At 38.4% G+C, this 22,955-nt stretch overlaps 1 protein-coding gene across 2 annotated transcripts in view; it reads left to right on the top strand.

Moving 5' to 3' along the window:
• Nucleotides 1-22,955, top strand: part of RUNDC3B (RUN domain containing 3B) — a 49,909-nt gene that overhangs the window by 14,618 nt on the left and 12,336 nt on the right. For both annotated transcript variants that reach the window (XM_053466507.1, XM_053466506.1), the window contains exons 2-8: nt 5,371-5,486; nt 14,275-14,408; nt 15,341-15,426; nt 15,806-15,895; nt 16,552-16,632; nt 17,379-17,547; nt 17,813-17,970. In XM_053466507.1, coding sequence (XP_053322482.1) covers nt 5,371-5,486; nt 14,275-14,408; nt 15,341-15,426; nt 15,806-15,895; nt 16,552-16,632; nt 17,379-17,547; nt 17,813-17,970 — 834 coding nt within the window. The remainder of the gene's footprint in view (nt 1-5,370; nt 5,487-14,274; nt 14,409-15,340; nt 15,427-15,805; nt 15,896-16,551; nt 16,633-17,378; nt 17,548-17,812; nt 17,971-22,955) is intronic.

The raw sequence follows: 22,955 nt of genomic DNA, 5'->3' as shown, positions 1-22,955 counted from the left end.
TCTGCAGAATCATTTATTCTGATAAAGACTAATAGCCCTGATATTCTGACAGCGGTATAAAATATGTGAGTAGAAGGAAAGTTAAATAGCTTTTTGTGCTCACAAGAAGTTCGAATACCATTGCATTCAGCATGACTCTGGTTTTATTATAGGGATCGGTAGTGTTCTGTTAAAGGGTTAATGCGGGGGCCACATACGCTTGGCATGAATATGCTGTACACTTTGATGTTTTATTTATTCAGCCTCCAGATAGGCTTCCTTCTCGCTGCTAAAAATAAACTGCTTATTGAGCAATCCATGAATTTGCGGCTCCTTTAGTAGAATTTTATTAGAATCTGCAGTTTGGGAAGATTGAACCAATTTTCAATTCTGCCCTAGATCTGGTTTAGCGAAGGAGAGAGCTTTAATTATATAGGCAATGCAAGGAAACAAAACAACAACAGCATTAATTCTCAATGAAGGCGCTTGATCTAGAAAAATCAAAGGTGGACCCCTTCAGGTTTTTAATATTTTTTTGATTGACATGTAAGAAAACATTTCACAGGATGGCTCTAACCAGGTATTGTCAACACAGAAAAGAAATATCCGTGTGCATATATCATGTTTGTATTACATACGTGTATATATGATCGCATGTCAGTATGGCAGCTGGACACACGTCACTGCTGCCATGATGATATATGTACAGCATTGTGCACTGACATTGTGTTTGCTGTGAATACATTTTCGCCCTTGCATGTAGATGGAATACGTTTGAGGGTTCGATGTAATGGAAGATGGTAGTGGATAAGTGGAATAGCCTTCCAGCAGAGATCTGGGTTAGGGTAAGCAAAAGGGTGTCATGGAACATAACACATGGCTAAGGATCAAATAAGTTTTGAGTTCTTGGACTACATGCAGCTTATCAGTGGCACGAAATGCCAAGACACAGAGGCACATGAAGCTTCAGCTCTGCACCTGCAGCTTCTCCATTAGGCGAGTATATATATTTCCTTCAACTTTCTTCACTGGAAGAAAAGGCAAATTTGCAAACTAAATTCCTCTTAACTGTCCTCAAGTTCTATATTTCTACATTAACCGTTTAGACATACCGGATATGCGTAAGCACCAGGAATATAGTTTACCAAATAGTATAATGGACAGCGGTGTACATTAGGCGAAAGGTAGGTTTTTGTTTTTGTTCCCCCCCCCCAACTCTGTTGTGAAATAGACTTTTCTAGACAAATAACTTGCACATTCAGGAACGGATCGGCTTATCTTTTTTCCGGCGCTTTCTTCCCATTGTATAAGTAGAAATGAAGCTTCTGCATGTCTGTGACTACCTTGGTAGATAAACAAATCACTCACTGTTTCTTAGGGCCTCGGGTTCTTAAATTGGATTGTCTGGCTGCGTGAGCTCCGTTTCTTGTGCTGCTGCTTCGCTTGACGGAATCAGAGGAAAATAATAAACACAAATATGTTAAAAAGCAGGGAGCAGAGAAATAGAACGATCAAAAATTATACATGTCCTCTTCTGGAGCAGAGTATGCTCTTGTATACTGTCGGCACGATGCCTGCTAATATACCTACGCGTGTGTGTATATATATATATATATAGATATCTATCTATCTATCTATCTATCTATCTATGGATCCATACAAACAAATTGTAGCTGTAATTCAAATGTCACTTCTTTTAAAGCATTGTAAAGTAGCAAACAGATATAATACGGTGCAAACAGATAAAGTCTACTATTTAAATGCATGGGAGAACAATATTGTAGCCCGTGGAGCAGTGCACGGCTTAGCGGAAAGGGCCCTGACTGTGCGGGGAGGTGGGCTCAGGGTAATGGATCAAGGGGTCTTTGGTCAGTTGGTTTTGGGTGGTCACATATATGCATACCTGGGAACGCTGCGAGTTTTGACCGGAGACTCTGGGTAAAGCGCTGCTTCTCCGGGTCAGTGTGGGGAAACTCCGGGTCGCGCCGCTCACTCCCTGCCCGCTTCCCCTCCAACAATGGCGTGTTTTCCACGTTGGCAGACCGCCTACCCACATCCTGCAAGTTGGGGGCTTGGGCAGCCGGAACCAGAGAGTTCCAAGGTGTATATGTGTGTGTATGTATGTGTATTAGTGTATGTGTGTGTATGTATGCGTGTGTGTATCCTTTTCAAAATTCACAGCAAACTTCACGTCCATATTTTGGAATAAGTTAAGTTATTCTCGGCAGTGTGGATGGAGTGGAGTGGTGGGTAGAATCACGGATTGTCATTCGTTATCTTCTGTTTATCGTATGTTTTATGTTCATGTTTGGAGTCCATACCCTACTTTATCAGTGCGGGCTGAACTGACGATTTATGTTCTGAAGCGTCAATGTGAAATTGTCTTCAATGACGGATGGCATTGCTTTCTTGCCAGTTCTGGATTTGCAGCGTGAAAGAATTCATGTGTTTTCTGGCTTTTCTTGAAGTAAATTGCATCCAAATAGTTTTCTCTCAATTAACCATTTTTGACCAGGAAATATAATTACTTACGTTTTATAGCTGCCTGAACCATGACGCTTCCCGGGGAAGATTAAGGCATAAAAAGTAAAATAACAATGTTCTGTCCCCAGATGTATAAAGAACATTTTCCAAACAAAGTTACAAACAGACGCACTTTAGCGGGGAACAAATCTATTGACCGGTGCGCAGAACATGGTGGATTCAGAGCACGTTCCAAATTTTCACGTCCACGAGGGGTTCCTGAATTTGGCTCTCGGGACATCTGCGTGATGGCTTTCTTTATATTGATTTCTCCTTCTTTGTGAAAGTAGTAAATGGAATTTGTTTTCCTTTTTCCAATCCATCTGTGTTTCAGCAGAACACTTCGCTTTGATATACATCATCGTTTGGCCGTATGCTGGGTATAAATATCCTTTTAAAGAGATGTATAATTCATTCCGCTGTGCAGATGGGGCCAGGAGCTTCCATTCAGATTCAGCATTCAAAGAAGCTTCGGTCTTTATTGAGAAATATTACAGATTTCTCTTCTCGATGCTTTTATGCGGTTTCCAGGGGCACCTTTTATACGGCAAACAAAATGCTTCTCCAACCGAAAGATCTCGCAAACTAGCAAGGAGGCAATTTTATTATGTTTTTTTAAGGACAATATTTTTCTTAAGTTATGGTGAGCCGTCACAAAAAATCATTGCAAGGCTGCCTATTCTGCGGAGAAATATCATATTTATAACATATAATTAATGTCTATTTCTTTTGAATGTTTTGAACCCTTGTAAAATTAGTTTAACAATGTTAATGTGGGCTAGAGGGGGTTCTAGCCTTTAGCTGTGTATTCGGAATACAGTAGAACACTCTCCTTACCTAGGTTAAATGAAAAGGGTGAGATAAGATTGCCATAGCAGCAGAAAATACTAAGTAGGGTAGGCACTTTTTTGCACTTGTGGTGTACCACTTTTGAGGGCTTCAACTCCCATCATGCTCATTCTGAGAGTGATGTTAGTCTTAGACCCCTGGATCTATTTAGATTTTTAATTAAAAACATTGCATCCATACGTCGGCCACATTGGAGCCGAGTGGTCTGATAACGATGGGCTACGGTCTGATCACGTTTGGCTATCCGACAATACCAGGAGGTAAATGAGTCTGAATAGTCGTCGTATCAAAGCCTTTGTGTTCCATTTAGATAAGTAGACTTCTGTCATGTCCAGACTCACAATCCATTATCTATATAGGAAGCCTCGGTAGCAGGCGTTCCCGCTATGTATAGCCATTAATGCAATCGGAAGCTCTCTACCTCGTACCTCTCTTTATCCTACGCAGAAGCACAATTACGTCTTCATCCTCTAGCATTAAAATGAGATCTCATTATTGTAACCATAGGTTCTCTGCAGAAAACATTAAAAAAGAGATGCATTAGTAAGAATGTGAGTTTAAGAGTGAAATTACTTTACATTTTTGTGTTTAATTTTTCTGCAGTCAATGAGTTTTTTTATAGACCTTTTTTTCCCTCTGTTCTTGGTAAATAGTAATTGGGCGTTCAGAAATGAAGAACATTTTTATTTCCCCTGTTCTGTTTTGAACATAATATAAATATGGACTCTGTATGCTTTAGAAACTGTTCCCCATTTTTACAATCTTTACCCCCAAATCTTCTATTAAAGCTATCAAAATCTAAAGTGTCCTGAAAGGTGTGCCCCCCCACCACCCAAATAAATGTCAGGCCCATAATTACAGCGTCCCACAAATACAGCAACCTTCCCTTCTTCATTCTCTTAGCTGAGATGTCTCCCGTACACCCATACATATACATTATGCAGGGCCACATCCCAGCTGGGAAATAAGTTGGGGATGGCCCTTTATATTGCATAGTGAATCAGTGTTTAGTCCACAATGCCCCCGTCATCTCCTGCTTTAGTGAATACAGCCCACAATCCCTATTCCCAGCTTCCACAAGTCTCTGTCTTTGATAAGCTTGCAAACTGTCCTGGAGGAGTCTAAGGCCATGAAATATCCCAGTGACTTTCTCTTTGAAGACTCGTCGCGCTAGAACTTGGTATTCTTCGTGTAAATGAGAAACGTGCGCATTGAGCACCGGCAGCGCTGTGCTGTCTAGATGCTGGTATTGTCGCCCGAGGCAGGGCATGATGCCGATCTTTTGCCAATTATCTGCTCGGAGCTCATTATTTAAGAATCCTCTATCTTGCATCTCATTAAATATGGATGCAGAGAGTAGAATCGTGTCCGACAATAAACTGATGTTGTTGGGCTCTTTCCTCGTCTCTTGCGTTTTGTTTGTTGATGGTTAAAGAAAGCATCTTTCTCAATTTAGCCCATATCATTGATAAAGTGAGAAAGCATTGATTTGTTCTGGTTGTGGTAAAAGTAGACCTTACATCAAAACAATAAAGTGAATATCAGACATTATACATTCTGATGTCATTGTGAACTTAATATTAATCCCGGGAGTTCCGCTATACATTGGCTATACCGGTATGTATCCGGCTTGGACTTCTAGCTATGTATCGCCTTAGTAGCAGCGCTCTAATATCTGTAGTGAAGTATCGCTAAAAGTGATTTCTCAAATTACTTATCCATAGTCTGGTGGAGCAGACATTGGCTATTTTGGAACAAAATTCCTATCTTGCATAGACAGAAGACTGGTGACAGTTTGAGCCAACGACAGTAGTGCAAGAAGAGCGCTATTCTTATGGGCATATGTATTTACTACAGAGTCTTGCTTTAGCATAATTATGGTATTTAACCCTTTGTTTTCTGTCTACTCTTTGGCATTGTCTGCTCAATACTGTTGCTTGTAAAGATTTGCTGAAGATGCTGGTTTGTTCATTTTTGCGTTAATGCAAAAAAAGCGTAAATATTTTTCTTTCTGTTCAGGTTTTCCGTGAAGACGCTGATCGACCGTTCATGCTTCGAGACCATCGATGACTCTGCACCGGAATTTGTCAATTTTGCTTCCATTTTAGAACACATCCTGAGCCATCGCCTCAAAGGTAATTTACAAAGTACGGGGGAAAGCTGATCCGAAACCTATTTTATTTTTCTGAGAATATTTAAGTGTGCCATCTTATTTAACCGAGTGTAATAATATGGACATTGGGCTCCAGCTTCAGAATCAAGTAGCCAAATGTCTGAGACACCACCTACTACAGAAAAAAGTACATAAAGTAAAAATATACTCACAATAATAAGCATAAATAATAATAAAAAAGCAATACCAGTGACGGGAGAGCTATATAATGGAGATTCCCAAAGTTTTGCTAGATTGCCTTTTTGGGGAGAGTCCTGGGATCTTGCCCCAGGATTTGCTATTTCGATGTGCCTCTCTAAATCATGAATGGACCTGTAAAAACTGTAAATGAATTAAAGTCCTGCACTGGAAACGCAAGCATTGTGTGTTGCCATTCTGTAAGGGTTTGTTACGTTTGTCTTTCACATGCTCAGTAGAACATCCATACTGTTCAATTACAGCTGAGCTGAGTAACAACGTGTGTTCTGCTAGCGTGCATGTGATTGGCTGCTGCCGTAGTGTCTTCAGTGGCAGCGCTGCAGAGCAGTTTCAGTAGATGCAGCTAAAGTGAAGTCTCATGTTCTAACTGCAGTAAATTAAAAGCTCAGCAAAATGTATTGAATTCCCCATGAAACGCATTAAAAAATCCAATTTTGGGGTCTAGATTTTTCTGTTAAGGAGGTTTTGAAATTGGCCGCATATTGGCCGTTACATGAGAAAAGGAAAAAAATGTTTGTCCTAAAAAGACACGCACATAATTTAGAGCTCTTAAAAGTTTATGGGCTGTGAAAGTAGGGGGAGGGGATGTTATTTCTGCTTCCGTATAGTTAGATTTACCCGCTGCTTTGTGGGCTTTAATCAGGATTTCACATTACGCTGCTTTATAACTACCTGGCATTTTGCTGGAAATTGCTGTATGAAGCGTCTCCTGCTGCGCCGTTAACCGTATGCTGTGTTATTGTAAAGCCCGGTGACTTCATATAAAAATAATATATATATTGATAGGGAGACCTGCGGGTTTCACACATTATAAAATGCGGTGATTACGGGTAATGAAAGCTTAGTGAAGTGCAGCACTTGCAATCTGTCAATATTTGAATTAGCAAAGAATTATTGTATTTCTCGAGCATATTTACAGAATTGGTTTTCTACAACTGTAATATAAAGTACAGGTTTAACCTTTTCAGTGCCGATGATAACCTGTTATTACATTGGGATCTATTTCGTTATTTGCATTTCAAAATTGGAGCGTTCCAAGTTTTTATCTATTGCCAAATAATTAAATGTATAGAAATAATACATTGCTTCCAATTGACCTTTTCGAGTAAGGTGATTTTGTTAATACTGGTGTTCAATAAGATGTTTTATTTTGTGATTTGCTACTGGAGTTTAACAAATCATCATAACTATAACCATGTTATATCCTATGCTAGATGTTATTAACAAAATTAATGTAGATTCAAGTCATTAAACTGATGTGCATTATCTTTTGGCCTCTTTTTCTTCTCTTCTCTGCCTCCTTCCTCTCTCTTCTCTGCCTCTCATTCTCTCGCTTCTCTGCCTCTCATTCTCTCGCTTCTCTGCCTCTCATTCTCTCGCTTCTCTGTACACAATACGGTCTGGCAGGCTCTTGGTGTAAATTGTTGGTACCTCTGGAAGGGACATACAATGAAATTCCCGGCCAGTACGCCCAACAATTCCCTCAGTGACAAAGCTATAATATATAACATGGAAAAAGAGAGAGAGAATTCTGAAAATGTTCAATTAACACACAGTGCAAGAGAGTGTTTCCCTTTTAATCAACCGAATTGTTAATGTTATAGATGCATGCTATATGAACTTCCGTATATACCGAATAAATATATTTATTGCGCAGTGATATAATGTTCTAGGTGGTTTGAAAACCTGCTTAGAAAGCTAACCAATCAGAGCAAAGAACGCGTATTGTATATTCAGAATCTCCAGAAAGGCCGTCTCTTTTAAATTGCTCTCATTTATTTTAATTCTGTATTTCTCTGCTTGAAGCTAGAAAGCTCCAAACAGTATTCTCATTTAACAATATTGGTGACCTTCCAATTTAGATCCATATGTTTTTAGTCTGTTAGTCGAAAAATATTATACTGTGTACTATTGCAATGCATATTTGTTACCGTTAATGCCACAGTCACTATATTTCCACAAATGACATATATATTAAAGTGACCATAAAGGCTAACAAGTCCCATCAGAAATGTTTGTGCCAAAAACAAAGGTAGTTAATGCAATTCTAACCACAGATATATATATATATATATATATATATATATATATATATATATATATATATATATATATTTATTAATCTGTCCTATAGCTCTCCTATTCTCAGGCCACAAGGGAGGAAGTATTAACGGGGAGTTGTCCGCACACACCTTCACCTCCTTACTCTGGTGGCCCAAATGACATGTGATGTGGGCCCTAAAGTACGCCTGGACCCAGAGCAGTAGTGCCTTTTGCACTATGTTAAAGAATTATTCATGGTCAAATTACTGTCACTTTAATAAGCCCAGCCATATATTTTGTAAAAAAAAACAAAAAACAAACAAAACATATGCTTGAAAGTAATTTTATTTGATGCATCTGTTCTGAACATGTCACGGATTATCTCTAGATTCATGATTCTCCTCTTTTTTTTTTTTTTTTTTTTTTTAATAAAACAATTTCCTGGTTGGCAGATGACTCTGAGGGCAAATTGAATTTGTCATATCTCATCCACTTGATTATATTAAAAAGGTTAATTTTTTTTCATGTCAGATTAATGGCTGAGTGACCTTTATAGTTAATAAAATTCAAATTCTTCGTTCCTTGTGTTGATCTTATTAAAATGTCATTTTCAAATGTATGCGTTTAATTGTAATTCTTACAAACTGTTCCCTTGCTGTTAAAACGTCATAATCAAATGTAAAAAAACAAAAAAAGTCCTCTTTCACTCAGAATGTATTCGTGTATGTAATATATATCTTCTAAGTGTCCAGATTTGGGGAATCTGTCCCATTTTTGCGACCAGTGGAGATCATAGGCTGGTTGGGGAGAGTTTCTGGTGAAGTCCCCCCCCCACACCTCTAGTCCTATAACCCAACATAGGAGTCCGGTTTGGACACCTGAAATGTTGGTGGAGATATATATATATCTGTTAATTTGTTGTTGCTGATGATATGCGGCCCGTTACGGTAGTATTGCTGTTAATATAGTTTTATACATAGTTATTAATGTATTATTGGAGTCCCATTTGCAATCGTGCCCCTCGCCGCTATAGCCCTCCTCCACACCCCTGTGAGCCCCCCCGGGGCCCACATACACATTTCCCCATTCAAATAGTAGGCACCTTTCTGGTTGGTTGCGACCAGTGGAGATCATAGGCTGGTTGGGGAGAGTTTCTGGTGAAGTCCCCCCCCACACCTCTACTCCTATAACCCAACATAGGAGTCCGGTTTGGACACCTGAAATGTTGGTGGAGATATATATAGGTGTCCAAACCGGGGGGGCTCACAGGGGTGTGGAGGAGGGCTATAGCGGCGAGGGGCACGATTGCAAATGGGACTCCAATAATACATTAATAACTATGTATAAAACTATATTAACAACAACAAATTAACAGGACCAGGGGGGTATGTATATAGTGTGTATGTGAAATTGGAAAGCACAGGGTTAAAGTGTGAACCCAAAACATCTAAATTTTGCTTGGGTCCTTTTTTGGCATCTTTATTTATATTTCTGAAATTGTTTGCCTGTGCGTATAGTGTACACATATAGTATATTGCCCGATTTTAACAGACTTATAGTTTCTGTGTGGGTTAACGGTGGCTGATTGTATTAGCAAAAACAGAAGGCAGAATGATGTAATCGGCGCGTTCTAAAGAGAAGCGGAGACGTGTGAGAGTGTTTATCGACTGAGAAATTTCTCAATAGACGTTACATTAGAAGTGATTTCAATAATTTGGTCAGTTTGTTCAGTGTGTGTTAAACTACTGCTATATTGCAATATATAGACTGATCATGTCTTTGTCAGTGGGCAAAATTAGCATGTACATGTAAAGTTTAAGTTCCTTCGACAAGAATTCTGCGCTTTTTACTATTATGTGTCTTATGCGTGTAGTTAAAACACTCTCAAAAGATTCAGGGCTTTGGAAAACTAAGGCTTGTTCTTTCAAATTCTGTTGTTTTGTTGGAGGCTGTGAGTGTGTGAGCGTGTGTGTGTGTGTGTGTTGCAACTTTATTTACTGCAGGTTTTCTGACCGTAATCTTGACTCCAGTACGTCAAACTGCAGAATGTGTTTATTCTATCAAACAAATGTACTCCAAGGTTGGTAGAGTAGAAACCTCCCTTGTCAGAATAGCAGGATGAAAAAGGCAAAGCGGTGGACCGAAGCAGAACAGGTCAAAATAACATTGAAAAGAAAAACAGCAGAGGGAATTGAACTTGTGTTAGTTACAAAAGAAAATGTAAACAGTCTTTCCTATAAGATGGCACTTGATTTGTGGCCTTTTTGTGCCATTACGACAGAAAAGACTTGACTTCTACCACTTCTGATGGGAGGCTGTTCTATTTATCTACCACCCTCTCAGTCAAGTAAAGGTTTCTTACATTGGATCTAATTTACATTACATAGAATATTAAGTAGGATCCCAGAAGCCATTTATTGTACATTATGGGCCAACCACTGGCTCTTAGATTATTGATGGAATACTTTTCCAGGGTGTGCTTTGTGGAAGTGCAGCTTGGCTTATATTCAACTCAGAAATACAATTTCTTTTTGGACCTGCTTCGTTTTAAGTTGTTTTGGGCTGCTTGGACCATTGTAGGGACAACTGTAAAACACAGATCGGGTGCATGTCAAACAACATATTTTAAACAGATTCATGTAGGCTGCACCATTACCCCCTCTGTCCAAAAGATCAATAACTTTAACAGAATAAGAACCCTGATACATTTAATTAAATAAAATACAACAGCACCACTACGCACCAGGATTTTGATCTCACACTTCTCTTACTTAAGTAGAGAGGGTGGTAGAGAAATGTAATGGCCTTCCAGAATAAATGGTAGAGACTAAAATAGTGAGGGAATGTAAACATGCATGGGATAGGTATATCTCTATCCTGAATCTAAGACAAGACCAATGAATGGTGAAGATCTGAGTCTTTACATCAGTAACACAGAAACATAGAATATTATGGTAGATAAGAACCATTCGGCCCATCTAGTCTTCCCATGTGTAACCATCCCTCCTAAAGGGATACTTATTTGTAGAATGTTATTCATTCTACAACTGTTGTGCCTTTTCATGGTGTTCTTTCACTATTATTTTTATTGATTTATGTAGCGTCACCATATTCCGCAGCTCTGTAACAAGTATGTCCTCGTCCAGAAAATTCACCAAATGTTCCTTTTGTATCTTACAAATCCAACACACATCTCCACCAAGTTCTACAGGTCAAAAGATCTCCTTTTAGGACAATGTGGGGTCAACTCCTCAGATCTTTTAGCAACTCAATGATCAGAATTTGATAAAGTAAATAGATATCGGCTTTGTGCAATAGGAGATTTCAAGGTAAACTCTTTCTCTGTGCTCTCAGATTTGTTAATAAATTGACAGAATGCAGAAATAGAACGTCAAGATCCTTATATTCTAATATTATTTTGTAACTTTGACAACTGTTTATTTTTCTAATTGTATTCAAATGTTTTGTAATCCCTTTGGCTGATAGAGTGTAACATAGCTGTCAGAAACTGTAAAACTATATTCAAATAGTATTTTATCTTTAGCTTGTTTTGTACGAAGCATGTCGGTTTGAAGTGTTTTCCTGCCATTTAAACAAATGTAAAAATATTTTTTATATATATTCTGTCGGAAGAGCCTGGAGAAGATTAGAAAATTAATCTTTGTGGAACCGCTCGTTATGGAACGCCTCTAATTAAGCAAGAATATAAACGAGTTCTCTTCAAACTTCATGAATGCAGTGGGATAGTTTTTGATGAATTAATAGTAACCTTTGGGGGAGGGGTATGGTGCCCACCCAGGCCCATCTTCTCTATAATGCAGATATCCAGAAATCACAGTTTAAAAACCATTAATAATACATCATACTGCGTTATGTAAAAGGGACAGAATGCATATTAAAGTACTCTGAGATCTTTTATATGTATAGAAAGCCCCCGACTTAGGAAAGTAGATCTTTCCGAAATTCAATGCACAAGTCGAGTGTTGCGTAACTGGTAGGCATACTTTTATTATACAGTAAACTGCACCTTATGGTACCAGTAGACATTTTCCAGTTTTGTTAATTTGCACAAATGTCCAGAAATGAGAAGGGCCCCCCTTAAAAACAACTGAAAACAAAGCAGAGAGCTCTGAATTTTCATTTTCATCCGTTGGTTGTTTTCACGCACACTCACTCACGCTCACTCACACTATCTCTCAATGTCTCCCTACGTTTGCCACCGACCACTTCCATGTGCCCTACTACTTTTCCGCAGCTTTGCTCCTTGCCTTCTTGTTCTTGTGTCTTATGTATTCTTTTATTCTGCCCAGGCTTCTCAACAGCGCTGCTGCAAAAGGGCGGAGTCTCTGCACACACACTCTCCCCAGATTGGAGGAATGTAGGAGAGGCTGTCCATGTGGTGTGTGCCGAGGCTCCGCCCTTTTGCAGAAGTACTCCAAAAGTGCAGAATGTTGCAGGCAGATTCACGGGTAAAGAAGTGTTTTACAGCTCTCTTTGCTGCTTGAAGCAACCAATCAGTGACCAGACAGCGCTCCTATTGAAATGAACATAAACACTTGCTGCACATGTGCATGTGGATCTGAACACACATGGCAGAACATATCTCATGCATGGCATTTAGCTGGGGAAAAGGGCCAATGCATTTGGGGCATTCTGCAAAATCCATCTATGCATTTGCAAAAGGGTAACGGTGGCTGTAATGTCCCTTTAATCTGTGATCTCGCAATTTTGTGATGATAAATTGCTTACAATCAGCATGTCTTCTATATTACGCATTCTCAAATAATGATTGCCTTCTCATGCTAATTCCAACATACAGGCACTTATTTTATCTTCATGGCGAGTAAATGGATGTAATTAAGAGTCTTTATGTTTAAAATCTTTGCGACCTTTCAAAATTGTTTCCATGAATCATTTTGCATCTCCTCTGTTTTTCCATCTTTATCACAGTCTGAATAAAATAAGCTTATCCTTCTGAATGATACAAGTACTTGGCAAACACACTTAATGCCAAACCGCACTGGGGAGCTTATTAATTACAAATTGGACAACATATTAATTAAATTGCACCAGTGTTGAATTGAATGAGCTGCAGCTGTTGGATTTTTTTTTTTTTTTACTAATTTAGATGATATTTTAGTGATAAATTAGGTGGGTGGTGGTTGTGAAACTTTTGGGGGAGATATTTTCAAATGCAGTTTATAACTGAAGGGTTAATATTTAAGGCGCTCAGGAGTAACATCTCAAAAGAAAATATAAGTTATGAAATATTTATTTATATATTAATAGTACTTAAAATAATTACTTAATAAAAACAGTTTTAAAGCCCCAAGCAGTATAACTCTTGACAGCATCATGACCACATCTGGGAACTTCTTGGCTCCGGATACCCGGAGCCTTCCCTTGCACAACGCGGCCAGGACTACTCACTGACGTCAGCGGGACCACCCACCGACGGCAGCAGGAAACACCCCCATTTAATGGAAAAATGGGCGGGGAGTGGGGCGTGTCAAGACCCCGTGACCCAGAGGGTTCAGGTCTTGAACCGGAGGAGCAGAGCTCACCGGGAAATCTCCAGGTCAAACCCGGAGAGTTCCCAGGTATGATCGTGACCATAAGACAGATACGGTTGCCATCAAAGCATTGGATTCAGACAATGCTGCTTCCTTTTAAAGTATTTTTCCCTAATATTTTGTTCCAAAAGACACACTCTCCTCTGTACGTGCAAGACTGAAGGTACCAGGGATTACCGAGGCTTGTCCTTCATCTTTATTTTGTCTTGTTAACGTTTCGTTTACATTCAGGTATAGGCACCGACATTGCTCATGGTGGACATTTACTGTGGTCTGTGGTGGACAATTTAGTGATGTTCTGTTGACCTTCACAGACCTTACCACGGACACTGGGTCATGTAAATCAGACAAAGTATTTTGTTTCCATATTAATCATTACAAAAAAGCCTCAATCTAACATGTCATGTTCAATATTGTTATTCGTTAGCGTTTTCAAATACTCTGCAAAAGTAACTCAATATAGAATGAAATGCATTAGAGATATTAAATGTATTAAAGAAGACTTGGAAAACATAAGACCTTTTAGCCTGGCTTTTGGTCCACAGTTTGGATATTAGACCCGTGTAGGTTTGATGGTATTTTAAGATTAGCTTTCAAGTTCAAATGTTATAAGCATCATTTTGAAAGGGGGTGGGGTTATGGGAGTGTCCAGGGCGGGGCTTTACAAGATTTTAAATGACTTTGTGACCTATTGAGAGGAAAAGAAAGAAGCATGTATCTTGTTCCATTTTCTTTCTTTGTTGTGTCCTTATTTTTGTGGTTGTTTTTTTATCCCCGGTAAAATCCTTGAGAAAGCTGGTAAAAAGGAGAGCCTTTTTGGGCTGTGGACATCTGGCTCTGGAGAGTAGATACCCTCTAATTTTGGTGACCAAGGTTCTTTGGTAGTTGTTGTGCACAGCCTATCCGTGTAATTGTATTTACCCGATTTCTCTGCAGGACAGATCACTTGGTTTGGTTATGAAAGCCCTCGTAGCTTTTGGGATTACATACGGGTTGCCTGCTCCAAGATGCCTCATAGTTGTATCTGCAGTATTGAAAACATGGAGAATGTCAGCTCTTCGAGAGCCAAGGTAAACAAGTTGGTATTAGCACTTTGTTTATTATGGGTTTGTAAATTAAGTTGTTAAAATGGCTGTGATTATGCTACGTGTATTTTGGCTTTACGGCAGTTGTAGGAAAATAGCTGCCAGGCGGTGTGCAAATCTTTAGTTAATCTCACAATATTCAGACACATTGGACCTTATGAATATAGAGCAACTCTGGCGCAAAATTCAAGATACAGCATTTTCAGGTCTAGGCATGGGGCAGCAGGTCTGGGAGACGGTCGCCTCTGAGCCACTGTACTAGGGAGAGAACTCCCTAATGGGTTATTGGCCTTCCTACAGCTCTTAAGGTCTCAGTTGGAGAGATCTGAGGTCTTCTATGAAACCAGCCCAGTTAGACCGTGATTTTTCTGCTGATCTCCATAATAGCTCTTTGACTAAATTTGAATGGCAGCACAAAGAAGACTGGCAAAGAAACATGGTGTGGGCAGGTCTTAGCTGCTGCCCTGGATCATGTCTAGCATACAACACCCCTCCCGTATAAATTCATCATTGTATTGTGCTCATTATGGGCACCAGTGAAATGTTTGTATCTTAGCTTGTAGTTTGCTTTAGAGTTGTCCTTTATAAATACGGTCCAGCATGGTGGCCTGGCAGAGACAGTGAAGGTTTTTATGAATAATGGGTGCTCGGGGGGGGAATATAAATTCTTATTTTATTTTTGCTGGAAAGAAATGTGTTTGGTCAGAAACTGTTTCTATAGATGCAATGTTTTTTTTGTTTTGTTTTTTTGTTTTTTTTTGAGAAAAGATGGATAACCCTTTATTTTTGTTTCTGGGTATAATTCCCCTTTTTATTTGCTTTTGCAATTATATTTTTAGTGCGCTTTCCAGTAAGAAATAAACATTCTTCCGGTAATTTTTACTCGATTCTTACCGTGTACTCTCTGTTTCTCGTAGGGCAGAGCATGGATCAGAGTTGCACTGATGGAAAAACGTCTGTCTGAATATATAACCGCTGCACTGAGAGACTTTAAAACGACAAGGTTTTGCTGATTTTTGTACTTTTGGTCAAAGAAAAAAAAATCCATCAACTCTGAAAAATCTAACTAGAAAATAAACAGCCTTTTGTGTATCAGTTCAAAGCTAAAAGCGAAATAAAAAGTACAGGCGCAGGGTAGATCTTATTTCCAAAGGAACATATCAATATAAAGTAATCTACCAATATTTTCAAACACGTTACAATCTGCAGTTCCTGCGGAACATAGAACTTTTTCTCATGGAGAACATCAAGATATATTTAAAAAAATCAATGCAATGCACAGTTGGAGATTATGCTTGAGGTTATGTCATCATAATGTGTTGTAGATCTGGTGTGTTATTGACATTTATTCGCAAAGCTGACGGCTGTTTCCATCCCTGCAGGAGGTTTTACGATGATGGGGCTATTGTCTTGGGTGAAGAAGCCAACATGCTGGCTGGTATGCTTCTGGGACTCAATGCGATTGACTTCAGGTATTTAAACTGCTTGGCACTCATGCCTCTTACTTACCGTACAGAGACCCCCTGGAAAGCCGTCTTTATATTAGTGAAAGGATTTACTTAGAGCTGAAATAACACTAATGCTCTAAGGACAAAGCCACGAGAAATCACGATCCAGCAAATCCTTTCGTTAATAAATGCTGCCAGCGAGCCGGCATCCAATAAATCTGCTCTGTTATGAAGAACAAAATTATGAGCGTGTTAATGGTTTTAGTGTTTCAAAATAAATTAGTTGCAACAACACCACACTTATCATGGTGTTCATTGTGATAAAATCTACCAATGTGGACCCTTAAACATTATGCTGTTAGATATTACATACTGGAGGCTACTATATAGACATGTGCAACTTAGAACAGTCTTGTTGCCTGTTCAGTTAACGTGATGTATATACAATGTAAAAAGTAATTATTCCTGTTATTATATCATCCTCTAAGAAATATTGTCCACGTTTCATGAACTGGTTCTTCCCATTTCTTTCTGGTCCAGCTATTGTATTGCTATGACCCATCAGTGATAGTATTCACATAGTAATGAATGTTTCTATATGGGAGGTGAATTACACATTGGTAACGGGGGTCTTCAAGCTGGATATTAATCTTAAAAATTGTGGACATGTTCTTCATCAGCTTCTGCCTTAAGGGAGAAGGTCTGGATGGCACCTTCCCAGCTGTCATAGACTACACGCCTTATCTGAAATTCACACAAAGGTATGTATGTCTTCTAATGGGAGATCTCAGTGGTTGCAGTATTTTCTGTCCACATTGTTTTCATACTATAACTGTCTTCTGCATCAATACACAATCTTAATCAACTGGTGAAAAGGCCAAAAAGACTCTTCTGCCTCTTGAGAGTTAGAGTGGGGTACTTCATAGAAATCAGGATCCATCAGTGTTTTTAATCTATTAATTAGGAATTTATAGATTAATTCTCGGTATTAAAAATACGCTTTGATTGTGTGAAGTAGCCAGCTGTAAATGACAGAGCTGCTAGTCTGATATACAGTATTTTGGTGGGAAACAAATTGTATCGTCCTTACCCCATACCTTTCCCCGCTGTGATATGGAAAATACTGAGGCATAAACAAGTAGAAAATAGCACCAATTTTTTAACTCTGAAACTATTCCAGGAATTCCTGTTCAAGTTGGTGATTATATGAAAATGTGTAGGTACGAAATGCACGTCATAGTAAAATGTGAAAATAAAAAGGCTGAAAATATTTTCCTCTGCATGAGATATGACCGAGCAGGACAGATTATAAAAGTACTAGCGCTGAGGAAACCCATAGGTTTATTAAAGCCATAAACCATCGTAGTGATGCCAGCAGGATAATGGCCCCATAAGTACGTGTTTGCCATCAAGTGAATGATTATAACCTTCCCTGTAATGTAACTTTGTAATTGGAGTTCAGACGTGTGTTCAGATGTCGGCAGACAAGTGTTTCTCGCTTTTATAGCTCTGACAGCATCAGTAGTGATGAGGAGGAACTCCGGACCTTGGGGAGCAGTGGCAGCGAGAGTAGCAGCCCAGAAAATATTGGCCCACCTTTCATCATGGACGAGAACAGCTGGTATAACAAATGCAAGAGAGTGGAGCAGAAATACCGCTTGGCACTGGAGCAAAAGGTATATTAACTGTGCTCATTAAACCTGATCTGTCACTGGGTTTTAATCTTTGGGATTAACACTCTCTGAAAACCATGATTATTTGTTGGTTTATATAGCGCCATCATACTCTGTAGTGCTGTACAATGGGTAATTAGGACATGACAAGTAGTGCATAACCAAAACATTTGGACTTATAGAAGGTGAGGAGGGTCCTGCTCAAATGAGCTAACCATCTAGACAACCATTATTTGTAACTGAAAATAAGTAAATCATTGTGTTACAGGGATATCTTGAGGAGCTGGTCCGTTTGCGGGAAGCTCAGCTTTTGGATTCAGTGTCACAAAATAAGCTGGTTCTTAAACGGATTGAAGATACTGAGCTTAATCACAAGCTGGAGAAAGAACAACTGGAATACATCATTGTTGAACTTCAGGATCAGCTGTGAGTAGGACTGACAGTAATGAGATTAACACAAATGTACTTAAATGGTAAATTATCACATCTCCAATTAGCTTCATAGACTCAACAATCTCCTCCTGGAAATTAATCAGGGATGGTGTTCTCTGACTGGAATTGTAACCGGAGCAGCTTAGCTTCATTTCTATGAGAGCTGTTGGTCGCAGCTAATTAAAATGTAGTGCTTATTGCGTGCGTTCCGAGTTCTGTTATTGAACGTATTCTTATTATTCATCAGCTTTCAGATCATTTGGTCCGGTAAGTGGAGGAGAACAGAATACAGAATAATTGCTCTCTAAGTTAGTGAATGAAAATCTTTTTAAAAAAAAGAATAGATGGAAGATAAGAGCGGGAGAGATGGCTGCATTCGGTGCCATTTTCTCATCGTGAATGGCCCATGAAGGGCAGTTCCTCCATTGTTGTCCTTGGTTTTCAGTCAGAATAGCAATCTCAACCCTAAGTACACTCCTTCCCAACCTTTTTTTTTTAGTCTATACTGGATCTCTATTGGTGCTTTATACGTAAGTGTGAACATGTTTTTTATAACTTAAACTTTAATATTGATAATATACAAAACAGATAAAAAACCATTAATGTATTAAGAGAAAGAGAAGATGCTTCTCGGATGCTTACGATCTACAAGGAGTCTGAAGGAGGATGAGATGAAAGGTGGACGACTGCTTGGGTAAAGGATGATTTAATGGTAGAGAGGGTGATGTGGAAAAGTCACGAAAATCGTGACGATGGGGTTTCTTTCAGAATGCAAGTTGCTGGTATTAGGACAATAGATCATATGTTTCTCTGAATAGGTGAATAGGGAAACCATTGAAGACACTTATTCAGTGTTGGCTCTTAGATAGCGGTATTGTCAGTCCATGATAAACGCTATCCTGAGTGACGGCTGGCCTTCAAGATTTATATATAAAAGTAAAATCTCGTGACATTAAGAATTCATTCTACGATTAAACATTCCTCAGAGTGAGAAACCAGGATACTGAACTGACTGAACCAAAGACATTTATGAAAAAGCTAATGTATTCTACATAAAAGGACAAAGAATCGCTGCTTTGTTCTACGTTATAGGTAATGACAATCAGAAATGATAGCCTTTAATCTAATTTAGTGGAAGACGATTACCTGAATGGCTGTGGTGTTAATATTGTGAGATTTAAATGAATTAAAACCTAATAAAAGAAAGGCGTTATTGCTATCCCAGGGGTTCAACCGGACTTGCACATATCCAGAATTATTTGTTCTACATTGTTTTAGGACACTGATACCCACAGGGCAGAGTCATTTAACGTGTGACCTCTTAAATATCGCCCTTAAATAGGATAGGATTCATGAGTACATGATATGTGCGTTATGGGAATAGCAGAAAATCTGTTTATGTATAAAATAGAATTAACCAAACTTGACGCACCTCCGTGCTTGATGGGTTACCACGACTTGTGAAATTAACATTTTTCATTTTGTGAGATAGCAGGATTTTAGAAATCAGTGACGAACATTTTATGGAATCTTATTCTAAATTATAAAATTGCTACTATATGTTGGTGGGAGTTATATCCATTATAAAGGCAAACTACATCTGTACACTAAGGGACAGTCTCACTGATTTTAATATGATTTATCCAGGACCATCCAATCTATTCTTGGAGTAGAAGCTGGTCCTTCATAATGTAAAGTGATGTCTGTGAGATGGAACTCTCCAGCCAGCTCCCACATCCGTGAATAAACGCCTACCTTTTCTTTTGGGTGGGGGATACTGTTTATTTCACCTGTATTTCTTTATATATAAGTGCGGATCGCGGTGTGTGTATTTTTTTTTTCTAGCAAATGTATAAATAACTGTCTTTATATAAGATAAATAGTCTTTAAACTATATGACTCGCTCTTCTGCAGACAAGGTAAAAAAAGTAAATAAAAGTATATTGGTGCACATGGGTTTACTTTAGTGCAAAGTACAGGTTGTAGTTTTTCTTAATTTTGTTGTCTTTTGGGGTTATTTGTGCATAATTTTCACGCCATTCTAACCTTGCTGGTGACCCCTTGAGTTGCTCAAATTCATTACCCAAACTGCTGGCAATGTGGATGTATTTAGTAACTCATCAGCTCTGCGAATTCAAAGTACAAAAATACATCATTAAGCAGTTTTCTAATACTTTTTGGTTGGTATTTGGCAGCACTTACTGCATCCTTTGGAATGTGGCCCAGTTTATTTAATCCACATTAATCAGAGAATTAATTATATATTCACCAGGGAAACTCTCCGCAATGTTGCCTCTGAAGTTTAGAATACATGCCTTATTAAGCTTATTTTTAATCATTCCCACGAAGAATGTATTTTATACTGGAAAACATTTCATCATATTGTCAATCATTTTCAGTATATTGACGCATATCTGATTGTCCCTCTATATGGATCTCCCCGTTGAAGTTTTCCTGAGGTTTTGTAAATGCAATGAGGGTCATTGATTAAAGACAGAGATCAAGCTTCATAGAATGGCGTTCTGTATAAAGGAGCCCTCATGCCCCCCCCCAATAAATATATACATATATATATAATATACACACACAATTGTGGCCCGTTATACTTTTGTGTATGATACCTTCTTACTATGGAAGATAATTTAGAAAGTAATGTAGTCATTTTTGGTGAATTCATCTGACTTTTCAGTTCTTATACTATTGTATCCAGTCTGCGATTCTCTCCCACTGCTGTGATTGTGGCTCAATTTAATGGAAGATGTCAGAATCATAAAATAATATCGCGTAGGTGCCAGGTTTAATAACGCTGATGTATGACTTGGGGTTATTTACCGAAAAAATACGTACATGTAGGACTTTATTGTAGTGTATTTGCAAAAACTTATTACTGAAAAATACTACTTTATTTCCTAGATTTCAGACTGATATGAAGCCGGATCTCTGCTTGGCGTATAATGCTGTACCTTTTGGCTGTAGTAATGAGTGCTATGAGGTCCACCCAGCAGTATATGTTGTTTAGTGTAATTTAATACCGAGTTGGACGCTGCAGTCCCTGCAGAAATAGGTTAAAGTGTGCGGAGTTGATCCTGTTGGAGTAACGTTGATTACTTGTTGTATGTACTATTAGATTGGTTACAGTTCATTATAATAACCAGAAGACAAGATGTGCCTAAAAGTATTGTGGTGCTTAGCATTGTTCATTTTTGCCGTGTTTAGAAAGTGCTAGTAAAAATTAAATACCATAATTTACTGATAAAAATACATCACTTAATCTCGCAGAAGCTGCAGCTTCTGTGCTGTAGTGCACTAACCATCCGTGGTCACTTTTAGCAATCCGTGGCAGGAAAATGCTGCCATTAAATATACTGGGGGTCACATTAAAAATCTTGGAACTCTTGCAGTCGCTGGATGGAGGTGTGTATAATGCGCATTATAAAAATAATAAAACGGATATATATTTTTTTAATTAAAATATTTGAGCCAGTCCAGTTTTGTATAAATTATATACATTATCCCAGCAAACTCAATATATTGTATCCTTTGTCAAGAAAGCAAAGAATGGCGCAGTAGGCATTGAAGAGCTTGATAGCTTCTGTTATTGATTTCAGCTTCCAGATTAATCAATAACTAATTACAAAGAAAAACCACCACGACAGACCTGCAGCACCTCGATTTCAATCTATCTTAATATCGACATTTTTACCTATATCGGACATCGTATGCATCTTGCTTTTGGTATGGCCAGAAATGGTGACAAGGTAGATGAATGAACCTATGGGGCTTATTCACTAAATGGAGAGATGACAACAGTGTTTTTTCAGCTTCTTGACTTCACTATACGCTGTGGGCTGGTTCTGTTTTAATGTATAGATAAATATGGGAGATTTCTCCACTCTCCTGGCACAAACTGCCCTCCAACTCTCCTTTTAGTGAATAAACCATTTTGTGGTGAGTACCTTCCCTGATGCTTCTCATTGATTTGCTAATATAGGAAAGACTGTTAAATTACAATTCTCTGGGTCAGTCTTCATTGCCCCATAATCTATTCTGAACAATAAAAATTGAGACGCAGCTGCCAAATGCAAAGAAAAGCATACTTGAAAAATACTTTAAATGCTAATAATGTGTTCTAATGCTTCAAGTATCTTTTGTGTTTATGGCTATTTTCATTTTGTACAACCATGAAAACAACACAGAATAATACCTTTTCATTCTCTAGAAATAGCCAAGAACTGAACGAAACAGAAATTACAAATAGAAGTACATTTAAAGAATCGGATAAGAAAATGGAACGTTGTTTCATTTTTTTTCTATTTTTTAGGACAATATAATGTGGAATAGATTTTGCCGAGGGCCATTTTCTACCAAATGTAATTTTATGAGCTGTTTGACATTTTCACTTCTGTGATGTTTACCATTATGTGAATAATTTTGGAAGTACCACCAACATGAGGTGTAGGTCTCTCTACGTAATGTACCAGGAAGGAATTTGTGGTAGGCAGTAAATGCCTTTAAATGATAAATGAAAATAAGAGCCTTAAAAATAAAGAAAATTGGTACAAGAGCAAGAAGATGTGAATGTGTAAGACTGAGGAGCAATATATGGAATGAGGCTTGTGTCTCATTGAAGTCCTCCCCCAAAGATACATTTACAGTATAGGCTGTACAGATACAGCCTGTGCTTATAGCATGCATGTGATTGGCTGCAGGTAGAATGGGCACTATACAGAGCGTGCAGGAAGCATACTGAAGTATGCTCCCTAGTTGTAGTAGAAGCAGCTGAGGGAGGAGCTAAATAACACAAAACTCCAGAGCACACAAATGGTTTCTATGCAATGCGTGTATATTTTTATACAAATGTAACCTAATGTACCTAATGCTTTACATTTTACTGTATAATAATAAAAAGGAAAGTGCTTCAAGTGCAATCATATTAAGTACAATAATCTACAGACATTTTGATCTGGGCACCATAGGTG

The sequence above is a fragment of the Spea bombifrons genome, chromosome 5 (genome assembly GCF_027358695.1).
Source record: "Spea bombifrons isolate aSpeBom1 chromosome 5, aSpeBom1.2.pri, whole genome shotgun sequence".
NCBI classification, from domain to species: Eukaryota; Metazoa; Chordata; class Amphibia; order Anura; family Pelobatidae; genus Spea; species Spea bombifrons.
The sequence above is the reverse complement of the archived record's forward strand: the minus strand, read 5'-3'. Positions and strand labels throughout refer to the sequence as shown.